The sequence below is a fragment of the Oryctolagus cuniculus genome, chromosome 15, assembly GCF_964237555.1.
Source record: "Oryctolagus cuniculus chromosome 15, mOryCun1.1, whole genome shotgun sequence".
Classification (NCBI taxonomy): domain Eukaryota; kingdom Metazoa; phylum Chordata; class Mammalia; order Lagomorpha; family Leporidae; genus Oryctolagus; species Oryctolagus cuniculus.
The window spans coordinates 45,397,315-45,416,619 of NC_091446.1; the positions used below are offsets into that span (position 1 = coordinate 45,397,315).

Here is a 19,305-nt window from a genome sequence, read left to right on the forward strand (position 1 = left end):
TTGACTTTATCAACTCCCCTATCTTGCACTCCTGTGTCAGGAAACTTGGAAAGGATTTCTTAGTGGACACACCACTGTAAAAGTCAGTTTCCCATTGGCAACGAAAGTTGGCCCTTTCTGCGTATGCAGCCTTCCTAGTCTGTACAAACAGGATTTGGGAACTGATTCCCTCCCTGCCTCGCACTACATCACTTGAAGGTAGATGCGTTCTCCCTTTAATCACACAGCAGCAAGTGCAATGCTTGGCACAGAGCAGGACCTCAGAGATGGGACCTGTTCCCTATCACTAGCTTCAAGCATGTGATAAATGCAGGCGGAAAGTGAAAAAAGCAGGAAGATAGAAGCCAGGCCTTTCTTGAAGCACAGCTCCTGACACAGCTCCCCTACTCCACACAGCAGACTCTACCCAAGCTCAGTGAAGACTAAACCACAATGGATGTACAATAAATGTTCAGGGATCAAAATTCAATGGACATGATGTGCCTACTTAGCAATGGTTTTCTTTGGCTGATGAAATTGCTTCCCCTTTTTTGTTTCTTTTGCCCACAGACAAGAGTTTCATTTCTAAAGCAAAGTCTTATGAACAAAGTTTATTAAATATATTAATCGTGCACCATTGGGTCTGCAAAGAAAAAGAGATAGGTCTTTAGTGTGCAAAGAACAAGATGTGTACCATCTCGTCAGCAAAGAAACGAGCTAGTTCTTTAGTGTGACACAAGTCTACTTCTAGAAATAGTTAAATAGGATAATAGGATTAGTAAGAAACATGCCATCTTTCCCATAGGCAGGGGGCTCTTTCTTCACATTTCAGTACCATACACCCTTAAAACATCCAGTGCACTTCTTAATACGCTGAAAGCTTCAACATATGGATTATTGCTATTAATATAGCCTGTGAGTGATAAAATGGCACCTACAATCTTCTGTGCCTTTCCTTTTTTGCCCTATAAAGTCTGTTCTTATGACCTTCAAGCTGGCAGAGTGCCAGGGCCATATGTGCCCAGGGAGATCTAATCGATGACTGATTCTCACTTGCATTTTTGACTTGTTTCCAACATCATTTTTGAAAAGTCAGTAGAAGATCCTTTCCTTCATTTCCAAATTTCAGTTTCTTCTAAAAATCTCTGGAGAAGTAGCCAAGTAAGGTGTCATTGTACATAAGAAAACCCAAGGCAATAAGGTAGATTTAATCTACTGTAGATGTTCACACGGAAGTTATCAATAAACCAGAGAAAGTTTCTCAGAATGGATGGATTTGGGGATGGGAGGGACACCCGTGTCATTAGTTTTGAGATTAAAGAATTGGTGACTTAATGTGACTTCTGAAACCCCAGGAGCTGGAATACAGACCCGCACAAGCTTTGTTTTTAAACCACCCTTCCCTCTCCACTTTGGGATTGTTTTGCTTGGAGACTATCGCTGGCTATACGCGTGGTGGTCTCAGGCATACACAGTCATTCTACTAGCTTAGAGGAGAGAAGAGCAGAGAACGACTTTTTCCCGGTCTTGTGATTACTCAGTGACCTGTCCCTTTTCCAAGCCCACAGAGCAGTTGTCCATCTTCTAACACACCCATGTCTTAATTTTTATTATTTCTCTATCTTCTATTACTAATCTATTATTATGATAAAGAGAACTTGAATTATATTTGCTAGCACTATCCCTTCAATATTCCTACTCACTACACCTCTAACCAACCCACCAAAAAAAAAAAAAAAAAAAAAAAAAAAAGCAACCTCCTAGAGGGCAGCCAGATGCCAGGGCATCAGGCTTCCAGGGTGTGTTTGTTGAATAAACAGACTCACAGCACAACATCCTTGTACAGCAGTCTGACAACAGTCTGGGGCAGAAGCCTGGCTTTCCCATTTTTACAAAATCTTACACGAGTCTGATTTACTTTCTGGCTCACTTGCCATCCTCCCTGGCCCCAAGGTAGTCTCTTATCTCCCACCGTCGCGGGGAGGCACAGACTTGCGATCAAACACCGGCGTTCCGAAGCCTGGGCGATGGGAACCACTAATGAGGAAGTCAGGCGCTCAGCCTTGGGGGATCTTATCCCCTGCATTAACCCACCGCTGAGAAGCGGACCCAGGGAAAGAAGGCTGACCCAGCACGTGGGACCCTGTCCGCTCTGGCTCGGGGCCACTTTGATCTCGCACGTCTGCCTCATCAAGGTCATCTCAGATTCCAAGATTAAATAGTTAGATTATCAGATGGCCATTTCCCTCTTCCCTCTACCACCCCTGATCTAATTTCCAAACTCCAGTCTCTCGCCTCCCTCTCTAAACTTCCCATCAAAAGAGAATTAGTTCTTCTTCCTTGTTGACCCGCGTTTGATGTGCAAATTCCCTTCTCTTTGCACTTCTTTTTTTTTTTTTTTTTTTTTTTGCCGCTGTGGCCGGGCCGGGAGGCGGTGTGTGTGTGTGTGTGTGTGTGTGTGTGTGTGTATAGGGGTTACAACTGGATGAACCTCAAGCCTAGGACCTCACCCACGCCTGCAAAACCGCGACTCCAGGAGGGCTCATGAGCAACTTGCAAACGGCCACCTGGTACACCTCCGGCAGGGACGGTCGGCTGGAGCCTTTGCGTTAATCTTTTCAGGCTGCATCTAACACTGAATGTGATTTTGCTTGTACGACAAACCAGGGCCGGTGGTGGAAGACCGGCCAGGAGCGAAGAGCGGATCTGCAGCGAGTGCTGACCGTGAGGCTCTGCAGCCTGTTGCAGGTCCGTCTCGCCCGCGCCCTGCTGCCAGGCCAGTGCACCCAGGGTCTCAGGGTCCCTCCCGCCTCCAGCGAGTCCTCCGGTCCACTGCCCCAAGCTGTCCGAGACGCGTCAGCCCGAAGCTAGCTGGGCGGAGGGAACACCTCGCGAGGTTGGGGCGGGGTGACGAGAGTCAAAGGCCCCGCTTCTTGTACACAAACACACCCCCTGCCAGCCCCTCCCAACTCTTTGAAATCCCATCCCGGCTTTGTCATCCTCTCCCCCCACCCCCGGAGGGGCCGGAACGCTCCGAGCCCGCTGTATAAAGGCAGCCGCGGTGGCGGCGGCGGTTCAGTGCTGCCTGCGGCTGGCAGTCGGGACGCGGAGACCCTGACCCCGCAGCCGCGCCAGCACGGCTTCCTTCGGGACCGGGCCTGCGAAGGGACGTGCCTCCTCTTTTTCCTTCTTTCTCCCACCGAGTCCTTCTGAAATGACGGTTCTGGGCGCAGTGGCCGCCCCGCGGGTCCTGGTCGCCCTGGTAGCGGCGGCTCTTAGCAGCCACCCTCTGCTGGGAGTGAGCGCCACCTTGAACTCGGTGCTGGTCAATTCCAACGCCATCAAGAACCTGCCCCCGCCGCTGGGCGGCGCTAACGGGCACCCGGGCTCTGCAGTCAGCGCCACGCCCGGGATTCTGTACGAGGGCGGGAACAAGTACTTGCCCCTTGACAACTATCAGGTGAGCGGGGTCTCGGGGGATGCTGCCACGCTGCGGCCTTCCAGGGCGGGGGGACCCATTTGCCGGCGAGGGTGGAGGTTGAGGGTGCTGGGCGTGTCTGGTTGAGGGTGAGAACCGGCAGCCCAGAGCTGCAAGGGCTTTTGGAGAGGGGTTCAGCCAGGTGACCCTGACGAGCGTTCGGGTGCCTGGCTCCTCACCGTCTCCCCGCCGGCTCCCCGCAGCCGTACCCGTGCACAGAGGACGAGGAGTGTGGCACGGATGAGTACTGCGCGAGTCCCGCCCGCGGAGGGGGCGCCGGCGTGCAAATCTGTCTGGCTTGCAGGAAGCGTCGAAAACGCTGCATGCGTCACGCGATGTGCTGCCCCGGGAATTACTGCAAAAACGGTGAGTCCGGCGGCTGGCTCCCGGCTCTGGCTCTGCGAGCGCTGGGGCGCCCGCCACCTGCGAGCGGGAGGCGGAGTTGGCTGCAGATCTCTTCCCTGGGAGCAGTAGACAGAACTCTGCAGTTCTCCTGGCTTTTTCCTCTGTGCCCCTGGGGGGCCAGTTGAGACTGGAGAGGAGAGGGCGAGGAGGGGGTCCCTGAGAAATACCCGGGGGACCAGCCCTGACTTTCACTGCCCTGGTCCCTTTTTCTCACGGTGACTCTCAGGGCTCCTCCTTTTGAAACTGATGTCTGGTGACTTACCTGCGCTGGCCGTTTTTCAGGGAGATCTTGATACCCTCACCCGTGGGGTTCTCGGCCCCTCACTCTTCCTTCCACCCTCGCGACCTTAAAATAAGCACTTCCCTTCCCTCCCTCCCCACACCGAGCCACTAAAAGTTAAAGCCTCCGGGGTGGCGACCCTTCTCGGGACCCAGCTGGACCCCGGGACGAACTTAAGTCTCTGTGATAGAGAAATGACATCGTCGGGGAACTGGTGAGACCAGCATCCTCCGGGCAGCTGGAATTGCATTTGCTTGACGCAGTCTGGCAGGACTCATAGAGCCCCAAGTCGCAGCAGAGAAGTTGTGTTGAAGAACAATGACGATTTCTTTTTCCTTACTCCAAGGGGGACAGTAAAATGGGCAGAAACCTCACTGCCCCTCCCACAGTTTGTGGGAGAGTATTTTCAATGGCTCTACCGGGACTGATGCCCGGGAGGCAGCCGTGCACACGTGGATGCTGCTGTCCGCTGGGGAGTTCCGCAGGGACACTAGGGAGGAAAGTTGCCTTGTGCTTAAAATAATGCCCCTGCACCTGAGAGGTACCTCACGTGCATCAGTCACCGCAGAGTGCTTCTGTCACAGCTGTTGGCAAAAAAAGCATTACCGCCTGGGAGTTAATCACTGTTACCTGCTTCCTTAGGAATATGCATGCCTTCTGATCACAATCATTTTCATCGAGGGGAAATCGAGGAAACCATCGTCGAAAGCTTCGGGAACGACCACAGCACCTCGGATGGGTATTCCCGCAGAACCACCCTGTCTTCGAAAATGTATCACGCCAAAGGTAGGCGGAAGGTGCCCTGATTCGTGGGCATGCCTAAGCTGTTTTTGTAGTTGTCTCCCTGGAATGATGATGGCTTGGCAGTGACGGGTTTTCCTGCTGTCTCCTCCTTCGCAGGGCAGGAAGGTTCCGTCTGCCTTCGCTCATCAGACTGCGCCACGGGGCTGTGTTGCGCCAGGCACTTCTGGTCCAAGATCTGTAAGCCCGTCCTCAAGGAAGGTCAAGTGTGCACCAAGCACAGGAGGAAGGGCTCGCATGGGCTGGAGATTTTCCAGCGCTGTTACTGTGGAGACGGGCTGTCTTGTCGGCTGCAGAACGATCAACATGAAGCCAGTAACTCTTCCCGGCTTCACACCTGTCAGAGACACTAGACCAGTCGTGGACATGCGGTGGACTCCTATAATATATACTAGGGAAACCTCTTATGACTTTTCTCAGCTCAGTCCTAAGGATGTACAAATTCAATGATTACCATTAAGCATTCCAATAATACCTTCCGAAAATCTGGAGTGTAAGAGCTTTGTTTCTTGATGGAACTCCCCTGTGATTGCAGTAAATTACTGTGTTGTAAATTCTCAGTGTGGCACTTAGCTGTAAATGAAATGAAACTTCTTAATTATTTTTCTAAAAGTGCTACATTGTCTATTGTTTCTCTTGTTATGTAAATGTTTGTATACATTGTTACCTTGACTCTGATAAATATTCTATATTGAATTGAAATAAATAATTTCAGTTTATGGTTCCAGTTCTTAAGTGTATAGCCCCTTTCCCTTTTAATTCTAGAGTCTGAAAAGGCAAAGAACTCTTGGTAGAAATGATAGGCACCTAAAATTTACCATGAAAATATGAGCTTATTTTTCAAAATGTACCATCTCAATGATTAGATTTTTATTTCCTACTAGGCTGTGATAGTCTTTGAAATAAAATTTCACATTTATATCCTGAAATGTTACAAGTATAGATAAATTTTGAGATTGTGATGTTAGAAGGGTGTATGGTATGTGTGTGTGTGTGTGTGTATGTGTGTGTACTTCAGGAACAGAAATGTGACGTGCTGAAAAAATGACCAGAGAAAAGTTATTGTCTAAATATAAAACAGTATCAATCAATTATAGTATAACTTAAAAGAAAATGCAGTTTACTTTGATAAACTCAAATGATGATGGTAGCAAGAAATTGAATCCTTCATTTAACAGCTTTCAAAAATAGTTCCTATCATGTTCTAGAATTGAATCTACAAATAACACTGAATTTGTGAAAAACTCATTGAAAATTAAAGTAAAAAAAGTAAAAAAAAAAGTCTCTAATAAATTAGTATCTACCTAAATGGTCAGTACTTATTGGACAAGGAAAGAAATTGTACATAAAATACCAAAGTACTTGGTGGTTGGCAGGAAGAGAATGTGTGTGGAAAAACAGTTAACAAATATATGCAGATTTTAGATAAAATAAATGCATTGGAAGTATCTTAAATATTACTACATGCAAAGAAATATAGTCCTAAAAGCAGATTTAAAAATAATTATTAAATAAAAATCACAAACATTCCCTCATTCAATTATTTTCTTTTCTTTCTAGGTAAATTGAATTTTTCAACTTTTGCTTAGCTTGAAATGTATTGATTGGAATGAGAATAAGTATATATTGCTTGAGAGAAAACCCACAGAAATGAAATCTGAACTGTATTTGCATTTTTGCTTGCCAAATTTAATACTGTTTACAGTAGGCAAAGGGGACAGCAACCTTCCCAATTTATTCTTATTATGCAGTAATCTAAAAGTCTACATAAAAACCACAAAATTCTGGGTTTAAGGCATTCTAAGGATAGTAGTGGCTGATCAATTGTCCCAAAAATGTCCTTAAATAACACAGATGTCCTAGAATGTTTGTTGTTTTTGGGTTCCCGGAAGTGGTTCGATTTCAAGGGGCTCAGCCAAAGGGACACAAATGTTGGTTGGTTCTTCGTGGAGAGGGGGGACTGGCAGGATGTCTGTTGTTAGGTTCCTTTTGTCTGGAAGTCTCAGCTTGCTCACCCAGGAGAAGCGTTCTTTTTCCACATGCTCTTGTTTTCTGAAGTGCCAGGAAGACCAATTCTAAGGTCTGCCGTCTCCAATAAAGCACAAGAGAGGAAAGGAAACAGGAAACCCTTTCATGGAGAAGAAGAAAGAAGGGCCTTCTGTTTAAGAGGGGAAAGGAGCAAACGTTTAAAAGGCTCTGGTTATTGGATCCCTTCCTTTCCACAGGAACCCACTGTGGCTGGAGACTCTCCGTCCTCTTCGCGGCTCATCCAGTGACCCTAGTGCTAGCCTTTGCTTGCCATCTCCGGGTAGGGGTGCAGGAGTCAGAAACCAACCAAGGAGGGACACTTCTCTCTAACCAGCTGAGATGTTAGGAAGAGATTTCCATGAAAATGAAATTCTGCATATCCATAAAGTTGGGAAAATATTAAGAAAACTGCAGGTATTTCATCAACTGGTAATGGGGGCTGGAAGATGGAAATCAAATACAATGCAAATTCCAAAGAGGATCATGGAAGAAATCTAGATCATTTTAGACAATGACTGCGTAAAACTCATGTTCACTTTTAAACTTTATTTGGATAGAAAATACATGCAACATGGGAAATTTCCCAAGTTTTTTTCTTTTTCATTCAAATGTTGGCATACTCCACACACTTCCCCGTACTTCACTCTTTTTACTTTCTGAATTTTACAGATCATTATTAAAAATCATAGATACAGAGGTGATTCATTCCTCTTTAAGGTTGCCTTAAATTTGTTGTGTGTTGGAGTGACTACACTATTATTTATTTATCCAGTTGCTACTGACAAATATTTTAAGTTGTTTCAGAGGTGTTTTTTCTCTAACCAATAATGCACCATGGGTGTAGACATTTTGTGTTTGTTTGCAGATAAAGTTGTAGGATAATGACCCATCCTTGAAGCAAAACAAAACAGCATGCTTTGAAACAGCTTAGCTACTCACTAAGGTGCAGCACTGGTAAAATGTCACAATGGCTGTTTATCATTGATCTAGGGATGATTAAGCTCTTGGAAAATTGTCTTAAAGGAGATAGAAGGAAATGCAAGGCTACCCTAACAATTTCACAGCTACCAGTAACCTATGGCACTCTGGTGAAAGTAGATTTGTTTTCATTACTTTGCTTTTAAAAAAATTGCTAAATAAAATCACAAGCTTTTTCTTCATCCATTTTCTTGTTTTGCTGGAAGAGTTTGATGCTTCAAACATTGTTTCATCTACTGATAGGAATGTGGATGGGGGCATCCTCATTTAAAAAAAAACACAAATATGCAGCTGAAATACGATTAATATTTCAGCAAATCCAATACTTTAAGGCTATTGTTCATCATGTATAGTAAATCAAGTTGCACTAATTCATTCAGGGATGTAAAATTTTGTATTACATGATTGCAAGTTTTTTCAGCATCAGTATTTCTAATTGCATAGTCAAAATTAGCATTCACTGCTAGTTATGAAAATTGCAAGTGGAATCACTAAGTTTTTCTTTATCTTACAATTGGATGTATTACCTAGTTTTATCATGCTACCAATTTTCTTTTATAGTCTTAAAGAAAAAATTGACAATGCTACCCTTAGGTTCATACAATATTTTCCATTGGGTTCTGTGATTACAATTTTTAGATCTTCTAAAATACCACTCTAAACACAAAATATAAATAATGAATTTATTGTAAGTATGTTAAAAAAGCAGAAAATAATCCATAATCTATATAATGTAGGCATCTGATATTTGTAAAAATATGTGTATTTGTGGGTCTGTGTATGTTTGGTTTTGGCAGCAATTGCTTAGAAATAGTTGACCATATCAATGATCTGGGACTGCAATCCAGGTAATGCTAGTTAATTTTATTTCAATAAATATTTATCAGGGCTAGCATGTTCATAGGGGCCTTGTTGGCATTTTAAAAAATGTGAACAATATTTGTCTCTAACTTTGAGGAGCTGAATGTTTAGCAAGGGAGACAATAAGCAATCATTAATGCAAGAGCTGGTTGTGAATGGTGGTTAGAAACACAGATTCTGAAATCATACCAGGTGTGGAATAATGGCTCCTTCAGTTTCTAACTACATAATGGGCAAAGACTTTAACTCTATTATGATGTGGAGAGAATACAGATGTAGACTGTAGGTGTGAAAATCATGCATGTGTTAAAATAACGCCATTATGTCTAGCTCACAGTAGTCATTCAATTTTAGGTCTTAACTATTGGACAATAAAACATCTATATCGTAATGCTTTATGTATTAGTACCTGACAACAGGTTAACATTAAATAATCTTGTGGCTGTTCAGGAAAAGCTTCAGAGAAGAGCTGGTTTCTGAACCATTGTCTTCTCAAGGACCTTTTGTGTCTCTCATGAAATCAGAATGGAAAATAATCTGCAGACTGACTTTATTATCTTAGTTATGATTTCTGCTCCATGGTAATTTGCACACATCTAGGGCTTGTCATGATAGCATAAATTCTGTCCCCAGTATAAGTGACTTTCCAGTTCTGACTTTAGTTCTGCTTAGCCAATTGCTTGGCCTCTTAGGGATTCCATTCCAAACTCCTGATCATGACTTCTGATTGGCATATCTTTGATTGGGGTTTACTTGTGGACCTTTGGCTAGTTTAGCCATTCGGTTCCTAATGCATCAACATAGCTGAGCACACCGGGGTCACCTTTAATATGAGCTGTGATAGTTCTAAAAGGAGTGCATATAGTGTCACCACACGTCCTGTCTACCTCAAATTAGTTTTTGAAGAATGAGAAGGAGTTCACAAGTTAGAAATGAAAAGAAAGGGTAGTGGCGACATAGGAAGCAACATGAGAAAAATGATGAAAATTTAAAAACAAAAGTACACATTATGCTAAGAAAAGAGGTAATATTTCTCTTTGGTTAGAGTGTAGAGTAGCTGGAGGGATGACTTTTATGACTTGGTAGCACAATTTATTGTCCAGGAAATATAGGTTAAAAGAAAATGCTTTTCAGCAAGAGTAACTTATTAGGTAGCAATGAAATTGAAGAAGGTATATTTGAGAAAAAATTTTGTGAAAAAATGGAATTAAAAGATAAGTTTGGGTGCAAAAATACTTTTTTTATAATCCATGCATGGTTTTCTCACAAGTTCCGTTGTTAATGAAGACTCCCTCACATGCATGAATTTCAAAAACTTGTACATCAAAATAAACCTCTTTTAACTTCACCTTCCTCAGACTTTTTGAAGTCCCCTTGTATTTCATTTTGAAAGATTACTAAACTGTCTTTACAACTAGGTTGATTTCTTTTTTGCTAGAAGCATTATGAAATAAGGATAATATTACTCCAGCAACAGTTGCCATATCAGATAAAGTTGAGCTAAAGAAATTATGATTGAGACAATTCTGTTAGTGACTGATGTGATTAAAACACAGTTTTTACAAAGAATTTTTTTTGCAAAAAAGTTAAGTATTAATAGGATTTTATCTCTCACTCTCAGCAACTGTAAAGCTACTTTTGAAGAGCAGTGATAGCTCTGCTTACAAACTGTGCTTTAAATTATATATTCAAAAGCCGGCGCCGTGGCTCAATAGGCTAATCCTCCACCTTGCGGCGCCGGCACACCGGGTTCTAGTCCCGGTTGGGGCGCCGGATTCTGTCCCGGTTGCCCCTCTTCCGGGCCAGCTCTCTGCTATGGCCAGGGAGTGCAGTGGAGGATGGCCCAGGTGCTTGGGCCCTGCACCCCATGGGAGACCAGGAAAAGCACCTGGATCCTGGCTCCTGCCATCGGATCAGCGCGGTGCGCCGGCCGTGGCGGCGGCCATTGGAGGGTGAACCAACGGCAAAGGAAGACCTTTCTCTCTCTGTCTCTCTCTCTGTCCACTCTGCCTGTAAAAAAAAAAAAAAAAAAAAAAAAAAAAAAAAAATTATATATTCATATTCAAAATGAGATGACAGGAGCAGGAAGCATGATTTATATCAAATTGCATAATGTTTTACAATAACTTTCTCCTAAGGAGCAAAAATTTTAAGAACTTCAAATTACTTTAAAAAAAGATTCCTTTTTGGAATCTTTCACATATTTGCAGCACTCTGAAGTTCAAATCAAAAGCAGATAATGACACCTTGTCTCTGCCTAGGGCAAAAATTCAGGCACTATCATGAATGTATAAAAATTCCACCTACAATGGTATTATAATAGCACCAAATAAAAATGATTAAATGTGCAATGAGATAGAACCATTTAGATAAATCATGTATGTCATTAAAATATTCTGCAATCATCAAAATATATTGAGAATTGTTTCTAATTTTCCATGCTCAAGTGTTTCCAAAAAGTATATTTCAGAAAATACTTAGTTGTAAGTAAGGTAAAATACCTATTTTTAAGTCTGGTTGACCTATCTGGGAGATAGGACTGTGGAAACCTTATAATCTTTCCTTTCATTCTTTTCCATATTTTCCCCCTTTAACATCAGGCTAAATATTATTCCTAAGTCTAGTGCTACGACTAGAGCTTAGGTTTCCCTAATCAACCTCCTTATATATTAAGAGGATAAATTGATGTGTCTCTTCTGATTGAGAAAATTACTGTTGGTGCTGAATTACTCTTTCATGAATTTTCAAAAACTATAGGAAAGAAAAACATTCTTTCCTTGGCAGCATAATTATTTTCTGTTCAGAAAATATAGAAGTGGGATAATATGCAGCTGGTACAGGGAAGATAAGCACTAGGTTTTTATTGAATGAAGGAACAGAAATAGTTGTGTTAATTCCAATAAAATTGCCCCCAAAATATACTAAAACAACTACTTTTAAATATCCAAAAATAGAAACAAGGAGTAAAAGCAAAAGGAAAATCATAATTCTCTTGAAATAGATAGAGGTTTCTCCCCACCATTCCCCAACGTGTCCTCTGTCTCCAAACTGCAGTTTATGAACTGTCTGGTGCGGTCCATAAGTCACACAAATACATTAAGCACATATAAGGGCATGGCCATTATTTCAGATGTCTGCTGGTAAGAAACCTTCCATCTTTCTCTTCCTAATGGCACAGTTGACACCCTCAAACAGCTGGTTTATAATGATGCAGCCAGCGAGACTGACTTTCATAGATAATTGAAGGAGAAAGCTACACACAAGAGTATACAACAGAAATTATTCTGGGAACTCTGCATACTTCACAGTTTTCTCAACATTCTCGATTATCTTCTTGACCCAGGACTGATGAGTGCTGTCATGTCTGGACAGGACATTGCAGAAATGTTTAACATGAACAAACAGTGGCCAGCATTGTATGGCTCAGAAGGCTGATTCACCACTTGCCATGCTGGCATACTACAGCAGAGAGCCAAATTGAGTCCTTGCTATTCTACTTCTAATCCAGCTTCCTGCTGATGCACCTGGGAAGGCAGCAGGTTATGGTCCTATGACACAGGCCCCTGTCCCCAGTGTGGGAGAATAGGACAGAGTTCATGGCTCGTGGCCCAGCACAGACCTGGTTATTGTGGCCATTTGGGGTGTGAACCTGGAAATGCAGTATGTCTCCCCATCTGTCTGTTTCCCTCTCTCTCTGTCACTTGGCCTTTTAAATAAATAAATAAATATTTTTTAAAAAAATGAACAAATAAGCAAAAGCCGGATTTCTGCTTTTTTAAGGAAAATTTCAGCAAAATTGAGACACTGGCATTTCCCCCCTCATAATAGCACGACATTCAACAACTTTTTCCTGGTTGTTCACAGCGTCTCTCTCCCTTTCATGAGCCTATTCATATTTCCATGCTTCTTGTACATCCTGCCTCATTGTGCTTTCTCACTTGTCCATAGGCTTGCAATATCTTATTTTTATTCTACCCATGTGAAGATTTGTAGGAGCAACCTCCTAGACCTGTCCTTTTGGGCAAATAACCTCTCGACATAAACTCATATGTATTCATCAAACCAGTTACCCCTTTTTCCTAAGTACATTTCCCAGCCTCTGTTGCCATTAAATGTGCCCACTTAATTGGACTTGGCCGATGAGATGTATGCCTAGAGACCTTCCTGTAGGAGCTTTCATTCGTGTCTACCTCATTTGAGGATCTTAAAGGAGGTAATGACAAGTCCTGTGGCTAAGGGAAGCCTGGGTTGTGAAAAGTGCATGGGAAGGCTCCCCTTGCACCCAACTCCCATTTATATGAGAAAGCAATACATTTTAACTGTAATAACCCAAAGCATTTTTTTTTTTTTATTTTACTCTATGGGTCAGCATTGTGGTACAGCCAATTAAGCTGCTGTTTGTAATGCCAGTCTCCCATATTGGAGCACTGTCTCTAGTCCCAGCTATTCCACTTCTGATCAAGCTCCCTACCAAAGTGCCTAGGGAGGCAGCGGAAGATGGCCAAAATGCTTGGACCTCTGCCTCCCTCATAGGAGACCCAGGTACGAGGCCCAAGCTTCGGTCTGGCCCAGCCTTGGCTGTTGTAGGCATTTGAGGAGTGAACCAGCAGATGGAAGATATTTCATTCTTTGTCAGTTTGCCTTTTAAATAGACACATACATTTTTAAAAAAGTGTCTTAAATGAAATTGTCATTTAACTAATATGCACCTTAAGCTTTACATTTCTCCTTCTTCCTCCCAAATTCTACCTGTTACATGCCATTGGGAAAACTTGGTCTGATGAGCTATAAGGTCTCGAAACTGTGAGTTGCAATTGAAATCACATTGCAATGTTTACATGAAAATGTGAAAGCCCAGAACCAGTGTGTTTGACACAGTAGGAACTCAAAGAGCATTCTTACTATCCTTTTCATATTTCACAACTTTTGCAAATAAAACCCCTTTGTTATTGGCAGATTGGCGGAAAGGATAATGATCACTACAATTTTAAGAACACATTTCAGGTAACAGAAACTCTTTTAAGTATTGCATATATGATTAGTTGTTTCATTGCCAAAATAACTCTATAAGGTATGTGTGTCTATGAGTTTGTTTTATAGATCAGGAAACCAAGCCAGAGGAAATCTAAGGTGTATTCCTGAGGTCACATAGCTACTAAGTGACAGAGCCAGAATTCGGAATTAGATTTCTTCAAAGTCCAGGTTCTGAGCCACTATTAATAGGGCTGGATGTTTAGCTATCACAAGTTTTCTGTAACTCAATAGCTAATTAAATATAGGATGGGCATTTAACCTAGAGTTAAAGATATCAATAAAGATGCTTGTCACTCATATCAAAAAAGGTGTGTTGAATACCTGGAGTAAGTTCCAAATTCCAGCTTCCTGTTAATGCAGACCCTAGGAGTCAGTGATAATGGATCAAGTGGTGGGGTTCTGGCCACTTACAGGGGAGACCAGACCTGAGTGTCCTTCTCCTGGCTTCAATCTGGCCAAGCTCTGGCTTGTACACATTTGGGAAGTAAAGCAGCTGGTGGCCTCTCTCTCTCTCTCCCCCCTCTCTCCCTCCCTCTCTGCTTCTCCTTGTGTCTCTCAAATAAAGAAATAAAAATTTAGAAAATAATAGCTGAAAGATTTATTTGCTAACTTGCAAAAAATGCAGTATCTCAATTTTCTGAATTGAGAAACTTCATAAAACTTTGTTTAAAAATATATTTGAAAATATATCATCCTATGGTCTTTCATGTTTAAATGAAAAAAATTAGATTAATACTGCTGTGAAAATTGACTGTATTAAACTAAAAATAGTATAGCATCTTTCTGGTTTAAAGAGCGAGGCCAGTTTACAGAAAAACCTCCCTATCAGATTGTTACACTACATTATGACGAGAACCCCTGTATTTAAGGTCAGTTACCAAGACACCTACACACAATGTCTACTGTGTTTCACAAATGTTGTTTTGTATTCTGATAATAGCTGTTTTTCCTTTAAGTCCATCCTTCAAATTATACCTTGTGTAGTGACAACTACATTTATGGTTACCATTGCTATTTATTAACAAAACAGGGCTGAGTGGTTTCAACTTCCAGAAGAAAAAGAAAAAAAAAAACTCTTATATAATTATATCATGGCTTCATCCTAAAGAACTAAAAATGGCAGACACACACAAGGATACCTAAATTCAATGTTGCTTAAGTGATTTTCCTTCCTTCCTTCCTTCCTTCCTTCCTTCCTTCCTTCCTTCCTTCCTTCCTTTGTTTCTTTCTTTCTTAAGATTTTACTTATTTATTTGAGAGTCAGAGTTACAGACAGATGGAGAGAGAGAGAAAAAGGTCTTCATCCCTGGTTCACTCCTGAAATGGTTGCAATGGCTGCAGGTGGGCCAATCAGAAGTCAGAAAGCAGGAGCTTCTTCAAGGTCCCCCATGTGGGTGCAGGGGCCCAAGGACTTGGACCATCTTCCACTGTTTTCCCAGGCCACAGGCAGAGAGCTGGATCAGAAAAGGAGTAGCTGGGAACAAACCAGCGCCCATACAGGATGCCGGCGCTGCAGGCAGAGGCTTAGCCTAGCAGACCACAGCACTGCCCTGATTGTTTTTCATGGAGCACAAAACTGATGATGAACTCATAACTTTGAGGTAGAACTTGGCATCAGGGTTGAATTTTTGAATAGCAGATTTCAGGATAGTGCTTAATATGGAAATGAGGCTATTTATTTATTTTAAGTTTGTTGCATTTGAATTTTTTTAACTTTTATTTAATGAATATAAATTTCCAAAGTACGATTTATGGATTACAATGGCTTCCCCCCCATAACGTCCCTCCCACCTGCAACCCTCCCCTTTCCCACTCCCTCTCCCCTTCCATTCACATCAAGATTCATTTTCGATTCTCTTTATATACAGAAGATCAGTTTAGCATACATTAAGTAAAGATTTCAACAGTTTTCTCCCACACAGAAACATAAAGTGAAAAATAATAGATGATTTTTTTTAAATGATGATGAAATCAGATCAGACCTATTGTCGTGTTTAATCCCAGTGAGAGTCAAGTTGGGAATTGATAATTTCTTTTTTTTTTTTTTTTTTTTTTTTTACAGAAGATCAGTTTAGTATACTTTAAGTAAAGATTTCAACAGTTTGCACCCCCATAGAAACACAAAGTGAAATATACTGTTTGAGTACTAGTTATAGCATTAAATCTCAATGTACAGCACATTAAGGACAGAGATCCTCCATGAGGAGTAAGTGCACAGTGACTCCTGTTGTTGACTTTACAAATTGACACTCCTGTTTATGGCATCAGCAATCTCCCTATGCTCCAGTCATGAGTTGCCAAGGCTATGGAAGCCTTTTGAGTTCTCCGACTCTTATCTTGTTTAGACAAGGTCATAGTCAAAGTGGAGGTTCTCTCCTCCCTTCAGAGAAAGGTACCTCCTTCTTTGAAGACCTGTTCTTTCCACTGGAATCTCACTCACAGAGATCTTTCATTTAGGTGGTTTTTTTTTTTTTTTTTTTTTTTTTTTTTTTTGCCAGAGTGTCTTGGCTTTCCAAGCTTGAAATACTCGATGAGGCTATTTAATAAGTGGTCAATTGCTACAGCCAAGTGTAGACTCCAGTGTGGATGAGCTGAGGAGCTTTGACTACGCCCTTGCTGACAGTCTGCTTGCTAATTCAGGATAATGCACTTACATTGCAGTGTTGATGTGTCTTAGGCCACCAGGAAGGGATTTTACTTGTCAGTTTAGAATCAAGAGGAAGTCAACGTGTTCCCATGCATATTCCTGGAGGGATCATTTTGTAGCTTTCATAGATAAGTGGCTCCCCATTTCAGCACATTATCGGAAATACCTGCGAAACTTTACAATGACACATTGCTGGGCCTCTGCCAATACCCACTGGGTCAGACTCCAGGGACTGGGACTATATATCTATATTTTTAAAGGCCTCCTGCTGATTGATATTCTACACCAAATTTTAGAACTCACTGCTGCATGTTCTACAATCCAGATGAATTACTACCATATTATGATCTACAGGGCAATGTGAAGACAAACTACTGGTTGAGCACTTAGTATGTGCTGAAATTTAAGTTCAGGGAAATAGATAAATTTTGTGTGAGCCATGTAATGATTCTAGCAGGTGTATATAGATGTTTGCTATAGCAAAAGAGGCAATCGGACAAACATGCTGAGATACTCTGATGTCCTCAACATGACCCAGTCAAGAAGTAGCAGAACAATGGCTGAGATTTGCATGCTTAGGCCTGAAAGCTCACTTTATGGTAATGATGATAAAAATGTGAACTTTACTTTTTTTCAGATAATAGTTTACTTTCTGTGTTTTCAGATACTCCTCTGACAACTTCCCTGAGTTTCAAACTTGGAATGAGAGAAACTGATATAGAGACAAACAAAGGCAATTAACTGGTGCTTGAGTTTCCTTCCCTTTACCATTTCATCTCATGAAGTCCCCCTTCATCTTCCAAAGAAAAGTCTACCTTGCCCCCCTACCCCATTTCTCACAAGCTGTCAGGAATTTCATGGGCTCTCACAAATTCCTGTTCATAGTGCCTATTCCAATGCTAATACACTACTTTTATGTTTATTAATTAAAAGGGTGGCATTCCCATCAAACTGCTCTTCACAAGTGCAAGGCCCTTCTACATCCTTCCATGTGGCACCCAGGTCTGTGCTTATGCTGTAATACTTGTTCCTAATGACTTGCTGAATTCATCAATAAGGCCTCAATCCCTTTCTGCCAAAAAGGATTTGACTTTCTCTCTGCAAAGATACCGTAAGACTCAGTAAACACGGTATTTATTTTCCTCTGCAGCAGGACTACTTAATTGCAGTAAAGTTTTTTAAAAAATAGTGTTACAATATTTATATTGTATTCATTAATTACAGAATTCTTTGGACAGAAAGTAACATACTCACAATTAAGTTTTGAAATACATCGTAATTTTATTTATTATTATTTGTTATTGCTGGATTATTTGGATTATTATGTTGTATAAATATATCTGTAAATCAAAGATTATAAAGAATACAAAATGTATTTTGAAATAATTTCTCTTGGTGTAATATTCCCATGTATTTTGTTGTTTGTCTTATGTAATGATTAGATGGCCTTGAGATGACCTTGATGAATGGCACGCCTTATTCTGACTTTTGTGAGAAAGAAATTTTACTTTCAATTGTAATTCACATTCACCAAGATACAGTAACCACCTAACACATCTGGCCTGGATTGTTCCTGTAAGATGTCCATGTAACAGATCCCTTTGTTATTATAGAATCTACATTTTCTAAAAGGAGTGCAATGAGACTTTTTTTCAAGCACCTGAATTGAAACCCAAGCAATGACCTCAGCTCAATTAAAACTACAGAGGCCTGTGCCCTTCCTCCAGAAATTGTGATTGATTGGATTGGGGTGTGGCCTGGAGCTTGGAAGTCTTAAAAGAATGACAGGTTAATCTAATGAGACAAGTTTGGAGCTCACAGTCCTCAGTTTTTCTTTCTCAGATAAAGAAGTATTGATGTTTTGGCCTTAATCTTGGAATGGATTTGTGGAATGCCATATGGACTCAGCAGATGGGTATTAGAACTTGATTTTCCTAAACTTCCCTACAGAGAATTGCAGGTAGGAATGGTAATGCCCAGGGTGTATCTTGGGAATGTTATAACCTGTATGCTAAAGTAAAAGAATAGGGATGACTTGATAAATTTATCACTGAATGGGAAAGGGAAGAGGAGTAAGAATATACAGACTTTTTAAAATTTTTATTTATTTATTTGAGAGATAGAGTTACAAACAGTGAGAGGGAGAGACAGAGAGAAAGGTCTTCTTTCTGTTCATTCCCTCCCTAGATGGCCGCAACGGCCAGAGCTGCGCCGATCTGAAGCCAGGAGCCAGGTACTTCTTCCCGGTCTCCCATGTGGGTGCAGGGGCCCAAGCACTTGGGCCATCTTCTACTGCTTTACCAGCCCATAGCAGAGAGCTGGATTGGAAGAGGAGCAGCCGGGACTAAAACCAGTGCCACAGGTGGAGGATTAACCTACTGTGCCATGGTGCTGGCCCCAAATACACAGATTTTTAATGGTTCCACTCCCGAAACATATGGAGTTGAACAGGATGAATTATAGTTTTGTATTAAACAGTGGGGATTTTAATGAATTTCATGTGATATGATTTATTAGATGAAGAAAGCATCATAGCAAATTCTGGTGAACTACCAAAATGGTCTTGTAACAGACATTTATGTCCAAGAGGCATGAGACACGTTAACACCACTATCAACATTACTGTGCGCCAACTTCACAAAATTCCCTGGGCACAGAGCGTAATTCTAAACCTGTGGTTTCTATGCCTGCACCAACACCTAAAAACCATTTAACTTGTAGAGAGCTGTGGTCTTAAAGATGGCTGAAATCATTCTTCCAATGGCACAAAGTTAAACATCTACTGTGAACATAAACCTTTCATGTTTGATTCTT

At 41.6% G+C, this 19,305-nt stretch overlaps 1 protein-coding gene across 1 annotated transcript; it reads left to right on the forward strand.

The window, feature by feature from the left end:
• Window positions 1-3,052: 3,052 nt before the first annotated feature.
• DKK1 (dickkopf WNT signaling pathway inhibitor 1) lies at window positions 3,053-5,676 on the forward strand. The gene is made up of 4 exons (NM_001082737.2): window positions 3,053-3,439; window positions 3,661-3,823; window positions 4,785-4,928; window positions 5,043-5,676. The coding sequence occupies exons 1-4, from the start codon at window positions 3,194-3,196 to the stop codon at window positions 5,294-5,296; spliced, it is 807 nt and encodes a 268-aa protein (NP_001076206.1). The 5' UTR covers window positions 3,053-3,193; the 3' UTR covers window positions 5,297-5,676.
• The last annotated feature ends 13,629 nt before the right edge of the window (window positions 5,677-19,305 follow it).

Bases quoted from the DNA above. Each gene is read 5' to 3' on its own strand.
- DKK1 (NM_001082737.2), top strand. From the start codon at position 3,194: ATGACGGTTCTGGGCGCAGTGGCCGCCCCGCGGGTCCTGGTCGCCCTG. The intron at 3,824-4,784 runs GTGAGTCCGGCG...CTGCTTCCTTAG, and splicing joins CGGGAATTACTGCAAAAACG to GAATATGCATGCCTTCTGAT. The intron at 4,929-5,042 runs GTAGGCGGAAGG...CCTCCTTCGCAG, and splicing joins GAAAATGTATCACGCCAAAG to GGCAGGAAGGTTCCGTCTGC.